General features: G+C 41.5%; 1 protein-coding gene across 1 annotated transcript in view; it reads right to left on the bottom strand.

Moving 5' to 3' along the window:
* Positions 1-24,869, bottom strand: part of GALNTL6 (polypeptide N-acetylgalactosaminyltransferase like 6) — a 2,683,170-nt gene that overhangs the window by 1,329,823 nt on the left and 1,328,478 nt on the right. The window contains exon 6 of the mRNA XM_085641833.1: positions 17,322-17,488. Within this exon, the coding sequence (XP_085497959.1) occupies positions 17,322-17,488 (167 nt within the window). The remainder of the gene's footprint in view (positions 1-17,321; positions 17,489-24,869) is intronic.

Here is a 24,869-nt window from a genome sequence, read left to right as displayed (position 1 = left end):
AAGGGCGCAGGGAGATTAAGAGCAGCACAGTGGGCACCGCAAAATGAAGTGGCCATGAAGGTTTCATGGCAGGCAAATGAGCAGAGGCAGGCCAACTTAAAAAAAAGTGCGCTTGAAGTTTGGGAAATAACGTGAAGCGTAAAAGCACATGTAGCAGGGGCAGTCCTCATGGAAGGATACGAAAGTCCAAATGGAGGGACTAATAAGCCTATTGACCACAAGAGGACATTTACAAATGACTGTCAGAGGAAGCCAATTGAAAAGATTGGCGCTGCATTAAGTCCATATTCAGGAACAGCATGCCTCACAGAGCAGCACATGCGCTGCCCAGGCTCGATCTAAAAAGGTGTCCCACTTGAAAGAGCCAAAGACAGAAAGGAAAAAAAAAATCTCCCTAATGTATATAGTAATTTAAGCTTTGTGTCCCATTCAAATAATTTTGTATTGATCCTTTGTCTACATGCTACTTTGTTCTGTTGAGTTGCCTGGAATTAACACATTGGTCAATGACTATGTGAGACTATCATAGGAGCAAGAAAACCTTAATACAGCTTGCCATTCTGAAAACATCAAATATTGTAGATGGCTGTACAGATTTTCCAGTCAGAGAAATATGATAAACATTAAAAAGGCGGTAATCAACACTTGGAACATTTTTGGCATGTGTACATATGAAGAAACATGCAATGACATTGAGGGGCGTTTGACTTGGTGAAAATTCACCAAAGTATGTTGAGGATTTCAAGTGCACTTAGTAAGACATCCACATGGTCTAATGAAACAAGTTAAACAAGGCCAACAGTACGTGATATGACTTTTAATGAGCAACAATATCTAAAATAGCTTATTAGGCGAGGTATCCATAAATATTACTTGAAATGCTAATGAAAGTCCATAAAACATTGTACTGAAAGAAGTGACTGAAAAATGTACAGAGACCTCGCTTCACAAGACATTGTCTTGTGATATAATTGTTTTTCACCACAGAATTATGAATTACTAGTACATAGGTCTTCTGCTTTGGTAGTGAGCGGGAGAGGTTGCTACCAGTTGTTTTATACTGAGGAAGACTCGTTCTAAATCATATAGAGGGTTGAAACATTGACTGCTTTCTTGGTCACAAAAGAAATGATTTTTGACACTGTACCCCGGACATTGCCAGAAGTCAGGGTTTAAAGAATTGTACCTGTGACCATTACATTTGACTCGTGCAGCTATCACTGTCACTTTTTTTACTTGCGCTGTGCTTTCACCAGCAACACCCATTTGATCCTAATATTTGGTGTTTTGGAGAAACAACACTTTACTCGTTCAACAAATCCTGTCCATCACCTTTGCTCAAGGCATGATAGCCTATCTGAATGGAATTGTAGATTGCAATTATAGTGTTGCTTTTTGTATTGGTGACCTAACTTGAGATGCATAATTGCACTGTATTTCAATTTACTGTCATGTTTTGAGCATCGGGAAGACCACTGCCATACATGTCCATGTGCTGTAGTTCAGAAATAAAATCCACTCTCCCCAGAATAGGTGGAAATTAGCTCTCCCAGCTTAGGTGGAAAGACACCAGTTTGTGCCGATCTAGGGAGGAGCAGAGCAGTGAAAGAGAGAGCTGCAGGTTCAAACTATGCTTCTGTCTTTTACTGACAGCAGACTTGGCCTAAATTTAAAAAAGGGGACAAAGATTCCCCACCATGTTGTTGCAGTTTTTGACTGCACCCACTTGCAGGGTGATGCTTGGAGTGTGTCTCCGGAACCCTCTGCCCCATTCTCAATGGATGCTCTTGGGGTGGGGGCACCTGATTGTGTGCCAAATCCTATGTGGAACTCAATCTGTGCTCCTCCCAATAACTTGGCTGCACTTAAACACATCTACAACATGGCGTAGTTGGAGAAGCAAACGCATTGGCTTATTTGCATGGGGCCATGCCTTATGTAAATAAGTGGACACTCCATTGCAAATGGGTGGTTGCAGAATAAGCACCTGCACTACCTATATTACAGAAGTGGCCGCACAGGCATTGCAGGTGCTTCTCAAAAATTAAAGTGTCCTCGTGGCCCAAAAAAATGCACCCAAGCATCCAATGACCAACCAGGGCAATTTATGTACTATGGCCCCTGATGCAAATTCAAGCCAATGCGAGATCTCTGTGGATATTTGTGGACAGTGGTGCTGGCTATCTCTTGCTATCCTGTGTAACCAGTTTAGCACAAAGCATCAACGTTTACATAATACTGTGACAGTATAATTGCACCTGGTGGCAGGCAATTTGCGATTTAGCCTGTACAAACTGGCACATTATGTTACCTGTCCTTTTGTCTTAATATAAAGAAATGGCAAAATAATGTTAACATGTTCATGGAATATTTTAAACTTTTGCCTCGGTTTGCCCTGTATTTTCTTTAGCAGTTTATCATCGCTCAAAGAATGAGAAATCCTCAATTTTCTGCATTGGGTCTGGTGCAACTGGCTAGCTAGGATTATTCCGGCCATATTTCCTCTCACAGCTGCAGATTGACAGTCGCCATTTCACAGACTGCAGCCCTGGTTTATATCAACAAATATCAGCAGAGCTTTCACAGAAGTGGTCCAGGAGGAGAACCAGCATCACTTCTGCTCCTACCTGCCGCAGCGCTCTGGTGCATCTCAAAATAATGACAAAGTCATGTTTTTTCCGTATTCTCCCTTCCAATCAAAGAGGTAATTTCACACAGAATTACTTCATGAATAAATATTACATGCCATGGTGGCATTTTCGTAGCAGTTTGCCTCTCTTTTCTTCCTTTTCATGATTTAAAAATGGGATGCTTTGGGATTTGAAAAGGGTAGCTCTGTCTAGGCCTGTCTTATCTGAGCATCTTAATGCCTTTTAAATAAGATGCGGGAGCAAACAACAGTTTTGGATCGAGCCCAGGATGATATACAAAATGGACCAATGCACACACAAATATTACGGAAACACATTTTGATGGGTTATTTTCTATTGCAAATTAGGTGAACCTTTATATTTCCACTTCCTCGAAGTACATTGTATTTCCCACGCCAGGAGTTTATACACACATGAAACGTTTAAAATTCGAAGTGAATTCAGACGCATTAATTAGGTTCACAACCGTTTTCACTTCTCCAGACGTGGAAAGAATACCGAGATAATGTGTGTTTGTTGTACCCCAATTTTATTATTACACAATGGTAATTAGGCTAAGTAAAATTTTAAGCTAAATGTAAACATTGCAAAATGGAGAAAAAAAAACGTAAAATTGAAACTATTGCGTTGAACTATCTCATAGAGTTCCTGGCAGTGTGTTGTACTCGTACATGATAGTTAATATCCCTACGGAATATCGATGTGTTTTCTGTCTTCTCCGGTAAAGCTCTCTCTTTGACAAGTGCACATAAAAAGGCCTGGCGCACACCACCATCCTTGTAGTCAGGGAAACTGGTTGGAGAATTGGTACTGACATATTCACTGTTTTATCTTCTGTATTCTTCTGGGTCTGCAACTCTTGCTTGAAGATTTTCTGTCTAACTTCAAGTAGTAGTGTTTTTTTCCCTTTAATTTAAGAACAATCATTTCTTGAGGATGGTCATCATTTATGGTTGGGAATTTGATGCATTTGTGGCTGGAATGGTTCCATATGACATGAATGTAATGTTATCTTGGTCAATAATCGTGTGATCTGGTTTAAGCACTGCTGCAAAACCGGCCCCCAGTAACAAAACTGGAACCCACTAGTGCAAAATCGGCCCCCAACCTTCCAGCTTCCCAGGAAGATGCCCACTACGGCCAGTCTGGCTCTGACCAAAACTTACTTCAATTGAGCAAAAGTTAACATGACTTAACTGGGCACATATCAACCCACCACTGCAAACTACAGTGCAGAAACAGATACACCTATTAAATGCTACATAGTCACATGGGCTGGGTTGGAAGGCATCCCCTACTCCCCTCGTAAATGAATGCCTCTGTAAAGATATCCCAAACACTCCAAATAACTCACCCACATCAATTTGTTTTACAACACCTGGAGTGGTCATGTAATTGTAGAGACGTGAGCTATGTAAACACCCAGTAAGATAATAAAAAATACTGTCATCAGGAGGCAAACTTTGGCTGCACGTTTGTGATCTTTTTATGACTTCTTTTTTGGAGTTATGTATTCCTTACAGGTGGGAAATTCAAGGGAAATGTATGAAGAATGACTGACCAACACTGAGTGTGACAACTTCACACAATCACACAATCACACTTTGGCAGGTTGTGGTTCATTGAACCTTCCCCCTTCTCTGCTAATGTTCTTGTCCCATTGACTAAAGGATTATCAGTTAAGATAGAAAGCAATGTGAAGCACATTGTTTCTGATAAACAAAATAATTTACGTAGTTGGAATGGACCAAAACAGTCAAGAGGGAATACATTGTTAGATATAGCACAATGGCCACAGTCAATAGCCTTCCCTCAGAAGCACAGAACACACACCATTAATGATATTAAAGATACATTTAGAGTGTAGTGCATACACCTCAATCACTAACAGAGAAACTTGAGAGGAAAGAAAGTGTTGTTTTCACTCATTTATGACACCTTAATAATTCAGCTCTTGTGAGTAAAAGGGGACATTGTCATACTTCGTTGACAGTTTACATTGTGCTGCATATCGGCTTGCACATTATTAACCAAATATATGAAAGGATCCTGAACCTCTGGCACCTCTGTTGACTCCAAACTCATGTCTAATATTTCCTTATATAGTCAGGATACATATTACCACTTGTTTTCCATGTCAGGCATATATTTTGACTATTCTGTCAATATTTAGATTTGTGGTATAAATATTGTGAGGATGCAGTTTTGGGCAGAGATTCATGGTTAGGACTTGGCAGGGGGGGAGGGGCTAACAAAAAGAGCAGGCAGAGTCTTCTATTGTTCATCCGCTGCACTGTTTTCTGTACTGCGCAGCAGCTATGCAGGGATACTGATGGGGGTTGCTGAGGTTCACAGGTTCAATACAACATGAAAGGAAATACCGATTTCAGTGCATTCACATATAATGAATGATAAACAGGGGTCTGTAGCTAACATCACCTAGCCTGTCCTTGAGCTCAAGTTTTGCAAATGTGCACTTTTGTGCAATGCAATTAGAATACATGCAGAATATTTGCACATGTGCATATATGTTTAGTGTTGGAAATGGCCCTTTTAGCAGAGTTGTCCCCAAGCCTTTTGCTTCTTCCACCTATTTTGTTCTGACCTGTGTTTGTTGGCTATAGGACTCTGGGCACACTACCACTGCTGATCAGTGCTAAAGTGCATATGCTCTATGTGTAAATTGTTATTGTGATAGGTTATCCATGATTGGCGTATCTAATTTACCAGTAGGTCCCTAGTAAGGTGTGCTGGGTGTGCCAAGGCTGGTAAATCAAATGCTACTTGTGGGCCTGTAGAAAGGTAGGACATGTACTGTAGTGTGTAACATGTCCTGATTGTGAAATACTGCCAATTTTGTTTTTCACTATTGAAAGGCTATCTTGCCCAATAGGACAGAATGGGGAATGCTTTGTAACATTTTACAAGCATATCTTCCCATAGGGATAAGATAGAAAAATTGAGTTTAGTATCCCTGAACTCAGGATTTAATAACACATCTTTTAGTAAAAATGGTTTTTAAATTGTGTGTTTGAAAATACCACTTTTTAGAAAGTGGCTATTTTCTTTTTAAACCATTCGGTGTGCCTCTGCCTGGTTGTGGATTGACTGTCTGGCTTTGGAGTGGCAGTGTCTGGGGAGGTGCAGTGGCTCCAGGAGTCTGGATGAGTCAGCACTAGGCTGAATAGGCCTGATCTGCATTTGGAGTGATGGGAGGAGTAGCACCTGTACTTGAATAGGGCTATGCCTGCCTTCCACAATGCTGGCTCCGCCCCTCTGTGGTGTGCCTGGAGCCAAGGCTCACACTGACAATGGATGTTGTTGTGTACTTACAGAGTGCCCCCAGAACTGGTTTGAACTAGGCTCAGAGCCCCTTGCACAAAGAGAACAAAGACATTTTGGGGTATAAGTATCAAACCTAAAACCCCAGACTTTAGACCAATCTTTAAATTCAAGAGGAACCTTTGCCAAAGAGAAGACCTGGAGAGACTGAGGAGAAGTACTGTCCTTGCTGTGTGTCTGGGGTTGGCCTGCAGTTGCTGTTCTGCCAATGAAACAAGAAGGACTTTGCTGTGTGCTGTGTTCCCTGCTTGAAGGAGATCTCCAAGGGCCTGAAGTGAGCTGGCCTCCTGTTCAGAAGGGACACAAATACTTCACCCCCCCAGCTCTCCTGAACTCTGCTACTGTGAGTTCCAGCCTGACAAGAGGTGCCAGTACCAGTTTTGGGCCTCTGGAGGTTGTTGCTGCTGTTTGGGAGCTGGAAGAAAGAAGAAACGTGAAGAACTGCTAAAATCATTGCATCGACGTAATGTGGCGGAGGAGGACCGACACAGCACCGCTCGATGCCGCAGCATCGATTGCCGACGCATCCCGGATTTCCACGCATCTTACCTGTGTGGCAAGCTTCCCCGATGCATCACCTGCGAACCGGAACCATCACAAAGGATTGGCGCATCATTCCCCATACAGACCGGATTAGAAGCAACTCGTCCTCTGAGTGTCGCAGAACTGTCGTATCGCCTCCCCAAGGTCTCAGGAGTGTCGCATCTCTTTGTTTTCCGACTCTGCGGCCATTTGGCTTTTGGACTTTGGCGCATCTACAGGTACTTTGGTGAAAAGTCACGCATCCATAGCTTTCTATGGTACAAATTCTTGAAGCCTTTTGAAAGTCATATTTTTAACTGTGTATGTTGGATTTTTGTCATTTGGTCTTGTTTAGTTTAGATAAAGATACTGTTGTGGTGTCCATTTGTGGTGTTTCCACTGTGTTACTGTGAGTGTTGGTACAAATACTTTACACATTTCTTTTGGGATAAACCTATCTGCTCGTGCCAAGTTACTGAGGGGGTGAACAGGGGTTATCTAAAGAGTGTATCCCCCTTACCCTGACTAGAAGCAAGGGTCCATATTTGGACAAAGGTACCTACCTCTGCCAACTAGAGACCCCCATCTCTAACGGTTAGTGATTGAGCATGTGAAAAACATGCTCCTTTCTAACCTTTACTGGTGCAGATATTGAACATATTTGTGTGCATCCCACCTATTGTCTCGTTTTAACTAAATCTTTTTTATTGATATCTGCACTAGTTGTGTACAAACCCTGTGCATCTCCAAACTCCTTGGGCAAAGGGGATGGAAGCCATTTTAATACAGTGTGCTTATTCTGCACAATGGGATCAGCTTTCTTTCATATAATTTAGGTATTTTCTTTCCATAATATAGGTTATCAGAGTTTCAATTTCCATTGTTCGGTTTTTAAGGACACACAAATTTTCCTTTGCTTTCTTCTCCATGACTTGAAAGCCTTTCTAAAATCAAATGTCATACAAATGAATAACTTTTCAGGCCTATAAGCTTATCGCTGTGCATTAATGATACATTTACATCTATTGCCTATTATATGCCCCCCACGTACTACATTTGCTGCTTTTGGTTAATAATATATTGATATCTGAATATCAAAATCTTTATATATTAAAACCCGCTTATTTTCATGCATTTTTTTCAGGTTACTAGCATTGTAAGTCTCACGTCACTCAATGTTGCTAGATGACGGTATTGATGTTATTGCAGTATTGCGATCATCTACCTCAAATCTTTCAAAGTTACTTGTGATCTTTTAAAGCTTGAAGACAGTGAGGCAGTATAATTTAAATGCAATTTAAATGACCACGAAACTTTTCATGGAGTTTTAATTTGTTGGCTGTCTGATCCCATGGCTCCGTTTCTAAATACACTATGTACTCTTATAGAGGATATTATACACTACTCGTCTTACACATTTTTAGGTGACTTCAACTATAATTGTGTTGCAAAGTGGTCAAGGCTACAAAACAAGGAGGGGGATCCTCGTTGTGCCTTATGTCAAATGGGGGTTGATGAAGATATCGCACACGTCTTGTTTTTCTGCCCAGCATGCAAACTAGCTAGAAGGAAATGGCTAAAACCGATAGCCAGGTGCCTTAGTGTCAGGAGAATGAATGTTATGCTGAGAATACTAAAAACTGAAAACTCCCACCTAATAGTCTTTAGTCTCAGCCGATTCCTACTGGCTATTAACTTTATAAGGAAAAAGGGAGGGCAAAACTTATAACTTTATATAACTGGCTGTCAATTCAAAGTACCTACTTAGAGATAATGCTGTACAATTTGGCAGAAATAATTACGACAAAATTCACAGTGAACACTATATTATGGCCAAGATCAAATGAAAACTTAAAGGGAAATAGTAGAAGTGTCGGTGTAAAAACTGAAGCCTTTTAAATCTGCATGTACTGTATTAGTTTCCAAGTTTTTAGTAAAAATTCAATGATTTTAAGATTTGATAGCTTTTTATTAGAAACATCTTATGGAATTTTAAATAATATCTAAATTCTAGTAGCTTTTTTTTTAACAGTTTGGATATAAATTAATTCATGCTGATGGTCCTGTGATATAGTGAAATAATTTGAACCACTTTGCACCTAATGCACATGCACTTTGTAGGAACTAATCATTATCATAGAATAAATTGTGTTTTTTAACTATAACATTGATCAGGCACTTTATAAGCGAACAAGTCAACAGGGCAATTTTTAGATTATCAAGAAAAAAGGTGGTACTTACCTAGATCCAATACGAACTGTAATAGATTACATGTACATAAATTTTGACAATGTGAGCAATGGAGAATGTTTTTTTTTTTATTCTATGGATGCATGTATTGTATATTATTGTTTTCTTACTTTTATGGCCTTATAGGCCGAAATAAAGTATTTGAACTTTGAAAAAGTCAATAACAATGAATAGCCACTCTTATTAGAAACTTTTAGACGTTTTAATACGAACCAGCTAGTGAACTCCGCTGCACACAACACAGGACATATTTTAGATGGTGGAAGCTGTACTTCCATTAACGTGGTCTGATCATAGCAAAATTCATTTTGGACTAATCCTAGCAGCACACACGCCCTCAGAAAACCTAACCGGGATGATAAAGAAATTTCTTGCCAGGAGCATGTCAAACGTAGAAGACCTGGAGGAGCACCTCAAGGCCGTCGCTCTCAGAAAATATAAATGGTGCGGTGGGAGTGTACAATAAGTGGCTACTTGATGCAGTCTCCATTGTAGTTTCAGAGAAAAAAATGAAATAAATTAGAAACATCCCATCTGCTCCTTGGTTTACTTAAAAGTTGAGAGCAATGAAGCAGAAATTCAGCAGACACGAACAAATCTAGATATCCAGTTATAGGGAAGATGAAATAACTCAATACAGCAGTACAATTGAGATTTTTTACACAGTTATAGAGGAGAAAATAGATATTATATGAAGAAAATGAAGAATGCTGCCATTTCATCTAGAGAACTCCTTAATACTTAATACTCCTTAATACTGTTCAAATATTAGCAGGTTCCAATCCTCAGAGAGGCCCGTCCCCTAGTCAGTCTATCTATGTCAAACTGGCATCACATTTCATAGTTGAAGCAGTTTACTGTCAATTTAATTGCTCGCAAGCCTCACAGAACTCTTGGGTCAAATCTCCCATCAAAGAACTCAAGAATGCTAAGCTTAGAGACTTTACCCTGCTTACAGATAAGCAAGCGACGGAGCTGATTATGCCTACAAAATCGGGGCTCCTTTAGAACCCATTTCACCTAAGGTAATGTATAAATTGGACCATAAATTAGTGCCAACATTTATATTGCTATTTAACAACACGATATGGGAAGGATTCTTCCCTGGGGAGTGGAAAAAGCCATAGTGTTGTCATTTCTGAAAAAACCTTCTCTAGATCTGTCGATAGAAAGCCTCTATCAACTGATATCTCATTTATCTTTTCCTGCAAAAGTAATCAAGAAACATCTCAATAGAATTTTGACTGAATAATTTATGTATAACAACATCCTAAGTGAATCACAATATGGCTTTAGATCTGGCCAGAGTACTGAGACTGCCTTGGTTGCAGTCTCAGAAGAGATTAGACTCACCATGGATAATGATGGGAGGGCTGCGGTGGTCATTTTAGACCTCTCTGCAGCCTTCGACACTGTGAGCCATTTAGTTCTCTTGTTATAGTTTGCTTAATTGGGATCTCAGGAACTGCTTACGATCTCCTGGCATAATTTTTAGGAGATCGTGAGCAAATGGTGGCCCTTGGGGAATTTAGTCAGAACCCCTTACACTGCCTTGTGGAGTTCCCCAGGGGTTGTTTCTTAACCCTATGCTAGTTACAAAACATAAGGATCCACCTCTAGGGGAAGGGTGTGGGGAAATAAGGACCTGGCTTCAGATAACTAAGGTTGTGGAGTGTGTGTATCCCACTGTGGTTGGACACACACTGTGTTTGTTTAAATACCCCTCACACACCAGAATTGCCCTTGGTGTCATGCTCCATCATAGGGGTCTTCCCGCCCCGCTGCGGGGCATTATGTGAAATCTAACCATAGATCTTACTTTGCAAAAAAGAGGTGCGGTGACCTGTAAGGAAAAGGAACAATACGAGACACTACACACAAAAAACAGAAAACACACACTCTATGGATTGGTGAGCAATTCTATGTTGAGAGAAAAAGACAGAGTGGCGTAAGTCTGATACATACTTATGTATATGGAAGGACAATGCCTCATGAACCTTTTGAACGGGTGGCTAGGTCAAGGTAACTCCTATGCCCGTGGAGGGCTTTACCTCTACACTCCCTAATCTTGTTATTTATAGCTTAACCCTCTGCTAGTTAACATTTAAGAGGTCCATCTAGCCAAGCTCATCCATTCTTTCATCTGCGCATGCTGATGACACCCAAATAGTGGTGTCAATCCCAAGTAATGTTGAAGAAGTTGCCGATCGATTCAATAACTGAATGCTGGCCATTACAAAATGGATGAGGAGTATCTGTTTACTGTAAAGGTCCTCCTTTTTGGGAAAGATGTCACCTTATGGAACAACTCTTGGTAGCCTCTGCCTATCGATCTCCCCCTTCCAGTCTCAAAAGTCAGAAATATAGGGATCAGATTTGATGCAGAGTTAGCATTTGTGGAACAAGTCAACAAACTAACATCTTCAATCTTTTTCATTATAAAAACATTAAGGAAGGTGTTACCCTTCATTCCACATGATCTGCAAAAATCAGTGATTGTTTCCATGGTTCTATCCTGGATTGACTAATGCAATGGCCTCTATTTCGGCATCAAACAGAGACCTCTTAACAAGCTTCAGATGCTGCAGAATTCTGCTTGCCGTCTGCTCAAGAAGATCCCCAAATTCATGCCTGCGTCTGCTGCACTGGTGGAGCTCCACTGGCTCCCTGTCAGAGAGAAAGATTGCCTTCAAGGCATTCTGCTAAGCAGGTAAAATGTTGCATGGGATCAGACCTCAATTTTTGAGAAATAAATTCTGATGGTACTCCCCAAAGTAAAACACCAAGATCAGTTATTGCTGGCCCTGTGATTGACTGAAGAATTTACAAAGTGACATGGGATGGTCGCAGTTTTGTACACTCCATGAGCAAACTGTGGAAAGCCTAGCCATCTTCTCTTAAAAGCCAGGACAATTATATCTGTTTTCAAAAGCATTTAAAAAGCTGGTTATTTTAATTGCCCATTTAGTTACTTTACCCTCATGAATTATAATCAATATGGTTTGAGGTAAAAGGACATGGAACCTGTTAGCGCCAAGACTCCTTCAGGCAATCGCGAGCTTTACGAAAATTCAAATTAATTCAATTCACGACAAAAATAAAACATTGATCCTCTAAATAAACATTCCCAGATGACACAAATTAGAAACGGATTTGGTATAAACACAGCACTATGGAAATATTGCATTAAATATCGATGAGTAAAAAGCGCCTATGTTTCCTGTTTCTATCATCAAAGAGAAAGCAAATTCCCTGTTTTGTTTGATGATAGATTTTGCACCATAGTATGTTTAGGGTTAGATGCAAGTATAGAGGTTTGCAGGGAACTAGCCCAGCAAAGTGCAGGGAATGCACAGGTTTGTGGCTATTTGAAAACATTTTACATGTAGTTCTCTATGTGTAAAATTGTTCCAGCTGAAGGGAAGAGTAGGTGTATTTCCGTGGCCCTGAGAAAATGTGAATTCGAAAGTGTATTTTATCATATGAATCATGTGAATTCGAAAGTGTATTTTATCATATGAATCATTCATGTAATTTATTACACCTACTGAACAATTTGCATTAATATCTTTCATGAATTAACTCTGTACCTGAACATGTTCAACCATCATAGATTTCAAGGAAAATTAGGAGACACCTTGTGCCTCTAAAAGGGCTTTAAATGAACTCAGAGATCGAAAACCATGGATTATGTACTTCTGCAAGCTGGGCTTTGTCAATGGTGCAGACAGTGTGAAAGAAATACACCGCCCTCTCATGCACGGTGCTTCACTGCATGCACTTATCTGGCACATCAGGCATTAGGGCAGCCTCCTATTGCAACAATTCAAACAAGCATTGGCATAGCCAATAGGTCTCGCCTTTGGGATGTTATAAGTTTTTAGTTATGCTTTATATTATTGTAGGTGCCTTGTGAGACGGTCAGCTGCAGCGTATTTTCTTAAACACGCCCCTTGCCGGTGGCTCAGGGGAGGCCCATTCCACTGGTAGGCTGAGAGAGTCACATAAGGTGAGAACCAGCAAGTCTATCAGGAGCTCCAGCAAAGCATGCGTCCATCTTTGAATAGAAATCATCCAAAAGAATAATCCACCAGGCAATATAAACATATGTTTTTGTAATTTCAGATTTCATTAGTTTCTTTGCAGAATGACGTAAAGAGTCACCATATCTTCAGAAACACACTGTATTAAGGCACCCGTTAAGTCTAGCGAATATTTTGAAACATGTAATTTACAATAACTTCTAAAAAAGAAAGGCATGTATGATCGCAAAATGTGATCAGTCTTCTATTCAAATATTTAGAAACATATTTCTAACCATGGCGTACACGTGCACAACAGTCGGAAACTCTACAAAATGATGTCCAACATGGTCGCCTAGCTCACACTCGGGAAGTTTTCCCCTTGCCTACTATTGGTTAATCAATTGACCTTTCCACCCGGCCCGGCAGCTTACGCGCACAATCAAACTGCAGGCTGCTGTTCCGGAGTGCCGCAGTGAGGCAGGTATGTCACAACTACAACTCCCTTCTGCCTGTCTTAATTTACAGCACAAATCGCTTCATACGCCACTGTAATAGCACAAGCTACGCTGACTGCATAGAAAAGAACCACAAGTTTTACTCAGGCAGGCTGAGAACATGGGTGATTTCCAGTCCCAGCATCACCTGATTGTTTCGGACGTTACTCTGACGTGACAACTCATGAATAATGCATGCCACAAATACACTTTGGTTTGACAAATACACACGGTTCAGTACATCGGCCAGTTAAACTAAATAAATGAGTAAATACAAACACCTCTGCATCAACTACCGTTCACTCAAGCTCTCAGACAACTGCCTAACCTGTATTGAATTAGCCTTGTGCAACACAATAACTGCTAATGCCTCATTGTTGCTGATGCAAACTTATACGGAGTAATAGAAGTTTCCCAAATACGTATATATTAAATTTGAGGTTACAAACATCAATCGTCTCATTTTCAAAATCACAATGTACATTTCTTGATTTGTAGGTGGCAATGACTATGAAAGTTAAAGGAGAAGACAAAGAGATCAACTAAACTTGTGCCAAAGCGCACATTTACCCATGGATAACTGTGCTCTTCTGACCCTGGACTCCTGCAGAATTTGGGCTGTGCGTGTGCATGTGGCAAGTGAAGGGAGGGTTGGTTAAAAGAATGGTGTGAGAGAGAAGCAGGGGCGAATGAGCACAGCAGCGCGGCGAAAGCACTAATTATAAACAGGTGGTGACATGACCCCGAACAGATGGCGCCCCTGCTCGTAACCACAAGCCGTGGGCCGTAGGCGGATACATTTCCTGGGAAAGGTGAGACATGCACCCGCCTTTGCCCAATTGCGTGCTGTCTTTTTAGAAAGATGCATGCAAAGTCCAATAGAAAAAATGCTTTAAAAAAAAGACACGCGCACGAGCATGCGCGCTGCGCTAGGCTCGACCTATAAGGACTGAAACATCCTCTCTTACCCGTAGAAAGACACAAATGAAACTGCTCCACTCACCGTATACCCCTAAATGTACATTTCATGCCTATAAGTCTCGTTAACTATAAACATGTATTTAGATGTGAGTTTGTCTTCATAAATATCTATACCTATACACCTGGTGCATCTAATCTACATATTATTAATAACTAGTTTGATTTAATGTTAACCACAACACTGTCATTGCTCTATGTTCAGCTATTCTCTGGTAAATGGTTTCTGGTCCAAATGGTATGGTTGATGAAAAGGAATATTTCATCTTTATATGTGGATTCCATTTAGGGCAATGGATTGCAAATAATGACAGCTTTGATGATTTTCAATATGTTTGTAGGTACTGAAAACACTTGCGTAAAAACTACAGGAATCCTATGCTAAATCAAGCATAACTTCATGCTAGGTAGATAGATAGATAGATAGATAGATAGATAGATAGATAGATAGATAGATAGATAGATAGATAGATAGATAGATAGATAGATAGATAGATAGATAGATAGATAGATAGATAGATAGATAGATAGATAGACAAATAGGTAATTCTTATTTTCCATTTTAGAATAGGGGCCTGATTTAGATCTAGGGGGGACTACTTCGTAACAAAATTGACGGGTATCCCGTCTGCTGTATTATGATCCCATTATAGCCTATGGAGATTGTAATACAGCAGACGGTATACCCGCCACGCCTGTGACAGAGTATTCCATCCGCAGAGATCTAAAAAAGGCCCTAATTTGCCAGAAGGAAACCTTTGTGGTCATGCTCACATAACTTAGTCATAATGGTTCTGTCTCACTGCGAGGAGTTAACCCCTTGTACTGTACATAAACCTTTAACATTCATTTCAACTATTCCAGCAGAAAAACAAAACACTGAAAAAAACAATGCATGCAGCGTACTAGACTTTCTAATACCATTGTTGGGAGAGAAGCGAAGCATCATGACATACTCGAGTCTTTGCATCTTAGGAATTTTGGTTACGCCTTAGTCAATTGCGGTAGTAAATAGCATATTCCCCTCTTCAGATCTTTATGTATAATGTATGACATCATATGTTTTCATTTGCATTGGTTACTATTCCAAAGACTATAGTTGTAGTTACTTTCAAAAGGTCTGCACCAGTGGCCTTTCCTGAAAAAGTCTGAAATATTGAACTGCTGTTTCTACTTATATGCATATACTTATTTGTGCACAGCAATTGCATATCTGTTCTATAAAAACAAACACAGGCATAACATAATACAAATCATAAGTGCTACATCTCTACAAAAAGGCCACTATTAAACAAAAGCAATATTGTTCAGATGAAGTGTACGAATTTGCACCCCATAAGGAACTTGAATATTTTCCAAATAATCACTGTATTCTGTAAGTACTAAATCCACCTAAAAAAAGACTTATTTGGAGCATGCAACGGGCTGCTCTTCCTTACTGGCAGACTTTTAATAAAAAAAATAAAAAAAACAGCTTTTGCTCCATCCCGAACCCATTTGGAACCTTGGCAGCAATAAATAATTGTTTGTACCATTATTTACAGAAGGTCGAGGTATAATTTGACCTGCTGTATGATATCCAACTTTCATTTTTCTCTGTAGTAATTTATCCTGAGATAAGCGATTTTCTGTGACGATGGTGGTCAAAATATCGGCTACAACAATCCTCTAAGAATGTATGTGGGCGAAAGCAGTGCATCAAGCCCTCTGACAGCTTGCCAGTCCGTCCACATTTCACCAATATGCGGTCTTAAAGCGACCTTTCCCTTCAGTATCCCTCCATATGCTCTGACAATTGGTGACACCACTGAGCAGAGTTTCATGAGCATGTCACCATTCTCCATTACTCATTCTAAGACTGAGCATTATACCTGGTAGTGCACGAAAACGGCAGCTGCACAGGACGTGCAGCAGATGCAAGGAATACATAGGAGTCACACTGAAAAGTTGTTTTGGGATTGTAAACATATGAGGCAACACATGAAAACCAACGAAAACCCATGTATTTGTCCCTATTACTGAAAGGCTACATTCTGGCTACTTAGTGTGTGCCCTTGACTTTTCTGATGAAATAGCCTAAAAGTAGAAAGAACTTCAGTGTACAGCTGCTGCTGAGTCTACTGGGTTCATTCTGAGCCAGGATAGAATGTCTGCTGTGAAGGAGTTGAGGCAGAGCGAGCAGCTATGCATAGGCCATGGGGTCTGCATTAGAACAGCAACAATGTTCGAAAACAGTCAAGCACACCACTTTACTTCCCCAGCAGAGGCAGAGTTATCTCGCTTGGGGTTCTTAGAGAGACACAGGCAGGTTTCATTACTGAACTAAAGCTGCAACCACAAAGCACTTTAATTAACCTCCATGAACTAAGACGGAATTCATTCTCTTCCAAGCGAAAAGACTAACATATGAGCAAATTATAGCCGTCATTCCTCCTTAAAGCTGGCCAATTAACACAAGCTACCGCCTGCAGTAAATCATTAGGGGGGCAGAGGCAGCAAACCATGAACTACTAAGTAAAGGTCAAAGTTGTTCAGTTTGTGAGTATAGAAGATGAAAGCAATTTCAGCCAACCGAATGCCCATTGTTAACTAGAAGTTCACAGCACTGGTAGTTTCCCGGGATTTCCATTGTATTACGGTGAGCCTTGTGGTAAAAGATACAATGCATGACATCAGTGCATTATTCACAAATTGACACCCTTTTGAGAAATAAAATGCAGTGAAAAGCAGTCATACCCAGAGAGATGTAACACCGTAAACCAATTATTGACAAACAAGACCACTATTTACATGACTATGTGACAAGTAATGCTTTCTCCAAACAAGGAGCAAACATGGAACAAAATAAAGAAATGTATTTTACTGCTCAGAGTCTTCGAGTTGATAACCTGGGAGATTCTACTTGTCACAATAATGAACTGGTCTCGAGAAATCAACTGAATATTACACATACATACAAGGATTGCAGACATAGTTCACTTTTCCTGTGGAGGCCAGCACTTATTGCAGTACAGCACTGTGTTGTATTACAAATATCAACTCAATCAGGAAGGTCTTACCTCGATCACTGAAGTCATCGACAAGAATGATTTCAACAATAAGGCTGTCTGGTGTGCGATTCACGATGCTGTGTATGGTGCGCAATAGTGAGGTCCAACCTTCATTGTGAAATGGGATGATGATGCTGGTGTTTGGCAGCTTTTCTAAGTACAGTTTTCGCTGGCAGCTGAAAAGGAGAGACAATAATTTCATGAAAAAAACAAGGTTGTCTATCAAGAAACGTTTTTTTCAAAGAAATAGAAAATTTGATGCCAGTGAAAGACCCCCATCGAGGCTTTCCAATGTCTTCAGACACAGTCTCAAGAACCCGACATGCGTCCAACCTCCACTATCGCTTATTTAGTGATACTGCCCACCTGTAACAGAAACTATTCTATCAAGATTCAGCTGCAGTTTGTGTCTCCAACATATGTGCTGGGAACTGTTTCAAGCTTCTATTACAGTTCATCTGAAAATATATGTTCTGATGTCACTCATGGGCCAACTCGCAAAATGAGAGCGAGAGAGAGAGGAGACAAAACTGCAAAAATAGAAAACATATTTCAGGGTAAAAGGAACTAGGATACTCTTTGCCTGAAAACACGTCCATGTTAAGGATTTCGCGCCATTGTCAAGCCGGAAAACGGTCCTCCTCCATGCCTCCTTGGCAGTCATGGGAACCTTGGACATATAATGAAAAACATCACATAATCAGAGGAGAGATACCCCTCCTGTGTTTCAAGGGCAGAGAGAAATTCTCCAGTGAGAGTACGTCCTCCCTAAGTATACTTATAATCACACAAAACTACCCCACCACATGTTGAGATAACAATTAACAACCGTGGGGAAGTGCTTGATGAAGTGACCTAGATTTTGCCTACTAGGAGGTGGGAAAGGACAAAAATCCTTTTTGTTTTAATTACCCTCACACACCCTAGTGGTGTCATGCTTCATCGTCGGGTCACCCTGTCCCCTAAAAGACAGGGTGGGCTCAACCATATTTCAGGGAGCGCTTGTAAGATCTGGCCAGGGGGTCTAGTAGATTAAAACTCCTCAGGCTGTTCCCAGCATCCCTTTTATTTTTGGAGCAGCCTGGGATCTTAAAATTAAATAGCATATATCAAGGGTCAATTGGATTGTTTATTGATCCTAAGACCCTAGTGCTCCCTGAAATATGGTTTAGCCCACCCTGTCTTTTAAGGTGTGTGTGAGGGTAATGAAAACAAAAAGGATTTTTGTCCTTTCCCACCTCCTAGTAGGCAAAATCTAGGTCACTTCATCAAACACTTCCCCAGGGTTGGTAATTGTTATCTCAACATACAGTGGGGTACTTTTGTGTGATTATAACCATGGACAAATAGCCATGGCTTAATGCGAAAAAGTGGGAGGGTAAGTCTCAGTGAAGTACAGCTCAATTGCACCAGTTAAAAGAAAACATAAATGTCCACACAAGGTTGTCCTGTACTTAATACTTCCTCATATAAATGAATATACATTTATAATATAAACAGAAATCAGAACATTAAAAGCACATGAAAGCTAATACTCGATGTAATACAATAAACCTGGAGATCACAATGAGAATAATAATCTCGAGCAAAAATCAGAAATCAGGTAAAGCAGATGATAATTACACTGTAAAGAAATAAAACCAGAGCCCCTGGCTAGACACTATGGGGCTCTTATAGGCGAGACCTGCACCGCCGGAACATCACTTTTTTTGATGCTCTGGTGCTATAAGCCTCTCAATCATATCTATGAGACGACGCATTCTGCCGCACACATAGAAGAAGGAAAATGTCTCTCAGGTGTCTTTTTGGGCAGGAAGGTAGCTGTTCCTGCACAAAAACAATCTTGCCAACAACGCAGACACCCTTGCACCATGGGGTGCTCAAGTTTGCTTATGGCACAAAATTGTGCACCGGCACTGAGTGACTAGACAGGAATGCACTAAATCTCGTAAGTACAGTGCTTTCCTGCCCTTTTGAATTGGCATAGGGCAGCACAGCAAAAAGGCTTGCGGGGACTAAATCTCGTAAATACAGTGCTTTCCTGCCCTTTTGAATTGGCATAGGGCAGCACAGCAAAAAGGCTTGCGGGGCTGCCCTATGCCAATTATTTGTAAGCAAGGCCCACATATAGTGCATGTGACCCTGGTGTTCACAATGCACAACTGTTTGCAATGCTCTATTGTTCACAAAGCTTGGAGCACATCTGGAGCAATAAGACATGGTAATACGTTGATAAGGAGTTTCAAATAACTAATGTTCACAGAGATCAGAAAGGATTCTGTATAAAAATGGAGGATCCATGCCTTCCTTCCTGTGATGGCTTCCATTGTATCATTCAATCCAGTTTAAATGTAATGAACCAATAGCTTCGATAACATCTATATCAATGCAGGGCAAAACTCTCAACAAGGAAATCCAACCGCAGTATTCAGGGCAGCAGTAAAGAGTGTGAGTGTCTTTTCTATTGAACCCTCAGAGCGCATCGCAACCTCTGTGTGTAATTAAGGGCAAAGGAGTGGAAGCCCATGGTGCACAAGGCTCAGCACAGGCCTCGGGGATCTGTCAATGCATGTAACCATGAGCTGGAATATTACACTTGAAAAGAACAAGAGAGCTATGAAAGCAACAATGCCCTGCAGGGTGGAGTGTGCTCACCTGCAGAGCCCATTCAGGCTTTTCTCTCTCAAGGCTTTCCAAAAGCTTGACCCTGAGGAGTAAAGGTTTCAGAAAGGTATCTCTTGTTATTTGTTTTTTTACAAACACAACACTACAGTAGGAACTTCAGGACCAAGAACAAATGGTAAAGAGGGAACTGCTTGAATTTGGAAGGAAAGTTTGTCTTTACAGTCACTTTGTTGGGACGGAAAATGCCTGGGAATTTTAGTCCGCATTGCTTAAGACTCATATCCAGTCACAGGCTGGTGTTGCCTTTTAAACTGCCATGCTTGGCCGACGACCCACAGGAATCTGGCTGGAACAAAAGGACATCTGAGGGATGCCTCTGGAGAGATCTGTATCCTTCAGCAGGAATGCTGCTTCCGGGGCTCGGAATGGCAAACACTTGCTGATAGCCAGGGCTATGGAGATCCAGGTCAGTAATGCCTTTTTACTGTATGTGGCTATTACATTTCTGCCATGCACGAGGAGAGCAGAAAGCCCATCAGGCATAAAAAAACAAGTGCTGCCTCATGGAAAAGTCTGCTATCATTTCAATCCTGACCGCTCTGCTTTCCATTGGATCTCTATCTAAGGAGCCTTTCCTGAAAGATCAGAGACTTCTGACATCAAGAAAACAAAGTTACAGAATGTTTTCAGAAGTTGAGATCTAATGTAATCTCTGGAGCACCGGGAAGAGTTGCCGAGATTATGTGAAAAAGAAACAGCTGTGGCTCCATCTTTGCAGTTTTTGTCACTTGGACCTTTTCACCATGAAGCTCCTGGCAAATGAATGTTTACTGGTGACACGTGCAGTGATTACACGTCTAGTGTTCTTCTCCCAGGAATGCCAACTCAGCGTTCCCTGCATTCAAAGGTCAACGTCTCAGCACCAGTAAATCAGAAACTTGGAAACAGCAGATGCAGCATAAAGCGCTGTATGAAAAGTGTAATTCTTATTATTATTGTTATTTGTTATTGATATTGCTATTATTAATAGTGCAGCACTGGCACAGCTATTACTTATGGGCTCTCGAGTCACCTTTCCACCTGTGGCTGTCATTTACACTGAAACAAACGGGGATCAACAACAGTAAGCCTGGGCAAAGCACTACGCTACGCTCGCGTAGTTTGCGAAGTTTGCGCTACTTCGCACTACGCGAATTGCACGTAGCACAGTGCAAACATGCGTAGCGTAGCGTTGCGTAGTGCAGCGGTCATTTTTTGCTTGCCCGCGTTCCTCAACGTCAAGTTGGCGACTGTGAGCAAGCAAAATGACATCCCGGCGAGACTTTTTCCTCATTCGCGATCAGCAACATCAAGTTGGTGATCGCGAGCGTGGAAAATAAACCTCCTGGCGAGATTCTCAACGCGGGGAGGTCAGGTTTCTCATTGCGAGTGGTTGCGTATGCTCGTGACGCACGCGATGAGAAACTACCAGTCCGCGCTGAGGAAGCTGCCGCTCGAGTAAAAATCTACTCGAGCGGCAGAAAACTACAGCTCGCACTGTGCAAGATGCCATTTTCAATGATTGCACAGTGCCGGATGCTTGTCCGCACTGTGCAATCATTGAAAACGGCATATTGCACAGTGCGAACAGGGTACTATGCAGTTTGCGAAGTGCTACGCGTAGCTCGCATAGTGTGAAGTGCACTTTGCGTAGCTACGCGTAGTGCTACTTCGCGAACTACGCCCAGGGTTAAACAACAGTGCACAGGCTAAATGCTTTGCTGGGTGAAAATAGAAGTCTAGAAAGTAAAAAAAACAACAACAAAAAATGAGGTACGGCAAAGTTTACATGGGTCCCCTCACTTCGATAGCCTCTCTTTCCTCTATAGGATCGGAATAGACATTATTAGCAAGCTGTTGACATTATATACCACTAATCCTTTATGGGTTCCGGAGTACCGTGCTGCTCTGCGAAAAAGCGCTTCGACTCCTCGTCAGGTGTAGTAAACGCTATATAAATGCAATTACAATGCAATACAATATATGATGTATGAATTTGTTACAGAATATTTACTAAGAGTTGTATTGCTAATAAATCACTGGTTTGAGGTCATAGGTCATGGTAGTTACATGAGTTATAATGAATATAACATTTCCAGACGTACCATCTCAGCCCAGCTGTGGTTACAGTGGGCACGCATCTGGTTCAAAGGTAGATGGTTTAGTGCACCCTGAGTACTGAGGTAAAGCGGCTCCATTTAGGGTAATTTTTCTGCAGACAAACTGAGACCCAGCAAACATGTTGTCAGGCGGAAGCAAATGGACGGAATAGACTACTTTGCTGAAAAGTCAGCTTTCACCCCCAAAAAGTAACAGGTATTGTTTCCCGCGGCCATTCGCCTGGACTCCCATCCGTGATGGCAGATAATGACTCGGCAGCCTTTTCCCGGCACTATCATCCCAGCACGGCGTCGAAGATAATATAAACGCGGACCACCTCTGTCTTTCTTATCTCACCCTCTTAAAGAGCACCAAGAAAAGGCCAGTGAGGAGGAATTGCTGTTGCAATGTCCTTTCAGTGTTATGTCAGGACATTTCTTCTCCGCGGAGCCGGATTTCCAAAGCTGACCTTTCCTATCTCCCTTTATCTCCTGGAATATAAAGCCCACTTGTCACCGGGCTAGTGACAGGCACACAACAGGAAATATCAACACAAAATTTGGCAGCGCTGATTTACATAGTAATTGTCTCAGAGTGTCACCGTATTCAATTTACAGGGGCTCGCTTCAGTCATACCGGGCCGCGGGTCTAATCTAGCCCTGTCAGTCGGGCTCGATAAAGCAGTGATAACTTGTCATTTCTGCCGCCATTTGACAGCGCTGTGAAATTAGCCAGGGAAGGAGGAAAATCATCATTTCTTTGGTGGCTCACAGCTTGGGACTAATCATGGACGTACTGCATAACTGCTTTCCTTCCTGAGAGGTACAACAAAAGCCGGAGCCGCGGAAAACCCTCCAAAGCTGCACCGCTTTTGTTCACATACATTTCAGCTATAAACTATTTGCTTCAGAGTAAGACCCCCTTCCATGATTGAAAGCAGCAAATCAACCAACGCTGAAAGATGAGGGTGGGCCCCTACTCACTGAGCTATGGAAGTAAACAAAAACAAGCATTTGCAATTCAATAGGTCTCGCAATTACGAGAGTTTGAGCTATTGGTATTGTGAATGACAATGCCTTTTATTTATGTGCTGTTTTTAAAACAGATAAATTAAAAGCATTGTCATTTACAATGTCAATAGCTCAATCGCTCGCAAATCTGAAACCTATTGCATTGCAAAGGCTTTTTTCTGTTTGCACCCGGCGCACAAGCCTAAAGATGCCCCATGGCACAAACAGGAAAAGTGCTCCCTATCTATAATTGGGCCCCAGGTTTGAGAATGAGCTGGTTCTGGCAGAAGCATTTTATATTGCTGTTTTTTTATGTGCTCGGCTACTGCACAGCTCCTGGGGATATAGAGGGGAGGAAATGGATGGGAAAGAAGAGGACTGCTGGACTCTGCACACCAACCTTGTAGGACTAGTAGTCCTCAAAATTGCTCCGGTAGGCCTGTGGTCCCAATTGGTCTGTTATGGAGGTCCTATTTGCATATACCAAAGCTTAGGGTCAAAAGTCATGTATGGATCATAATCTAGACTCAGGTGGAAATATTTCAAATATGCTGATACGTTTGCGTTAGGCTGCTGCATGGCTTTTGGGGCGGTTGTCCTTTGAACAGAACAGGCAGGTGTCCTGCCAAACAGCATTGAGACTGGGTGTTTGTCCTGTGACAGGGTGGCAAAGGCTACACTGTGAACACAATGAGTTGCCATAACATACATAACCTTAGTGGAAATTTACCATACCTGAGGAATGTAGCAGCAGTTTAGATACCTACACTTGTTTAAAAAAAAGTGATATTTTTGAGAAAGGATAGGAAAACAGCGCTCTTCGTTGTCTTTTGCCATGTGTTCTGCTTGCATCTGTTCCAAAGCCAGCCAGCCAGCCTCGTGTGCAAAAGAGAGCGGCTGATAAATGTACTGCGTCACAAAAGTGTGTACGATGGCTCAGAAGGTGCTACGGTTTGTTCAGTGTGTCAGAACGCAAATAAACATGACGTTTTCAATAGGATAAACAGCTGATTTCTCTGTTTAGGATATTTGTCTAAACCTTTTACTGTCTGATGTTCTCACTCATCTTTTCAATGGCGGCGTAGCTTACAAAGTGTGCACGAGAAATGCCTCTGACGCTTCAGATAGGTTCAGGAAGCAACACGGTCTTCAGAGTTCTCTTTGTAACTTGGCAGTATACATTTAGCAGAGGGACTCTTCAAACACAAGCACACTGATCTCCAATCTCCCTTGAACCCAAGTATGTCGCTGAAATCATCGGTTTTCTTTGGCAATGAAGTAGTCATTTGGTACCATTAACAGGTGGTCCAAGCCTTGATTATGTCTATGTTGGACTATGGTAATGCTTTATACCTAGGAATTCCAAACTATTTACTGGGTCGTCTGCAGGTTGTCCAACATGCGGCCGCCAGAGCTATTTCTCTGGTAGGACCTAGGACCCATATGACGACTCATTTACAAGCTTTGCACTGGCTTCCAGTGAAGAACAGGATTATTTTTAAGTCCCTTGTGATGGCCTTTAAGGCTTTACATAACAGTGGGGCCCAGTATATTAGGAAAAGAATCATTCCTTACATTCCGGCCAGGACTTTGAGGTCTTCAACTCAACACCTGTTACTGGTACCTAGTTTTTTTCGGACTAGGAAGAGGGGTCGCTCCTTCCAGGTGGTTGTGGGAAAGTTATGGAATACTCTCCCTCTTGCTCTCAGACAGGAACAGGAGCTTTTCAATTTTAGACGCCAGCTTAAGACCTGGCTATTCCAGCAGTAACGGTGGTCTTTGA

The sequence above is a fragment of the Triturus cristatus genome, chromosome 2_2 (genome assembly GCF_964204655.1).
Source record: "Triturus cristatus chromosome 2_2, aTriCri1.1, whole genome shotgun sequence".
Classification (NCBI taxonomy): Eukaryota; Metazoa; Chordata; class Amphibia; order Caudata; family Salamandridae; genus Triturus; species Triturus cristatus.
This window is presented reverse-complemented; position numbering and strand designations above follow the sequence as displayed.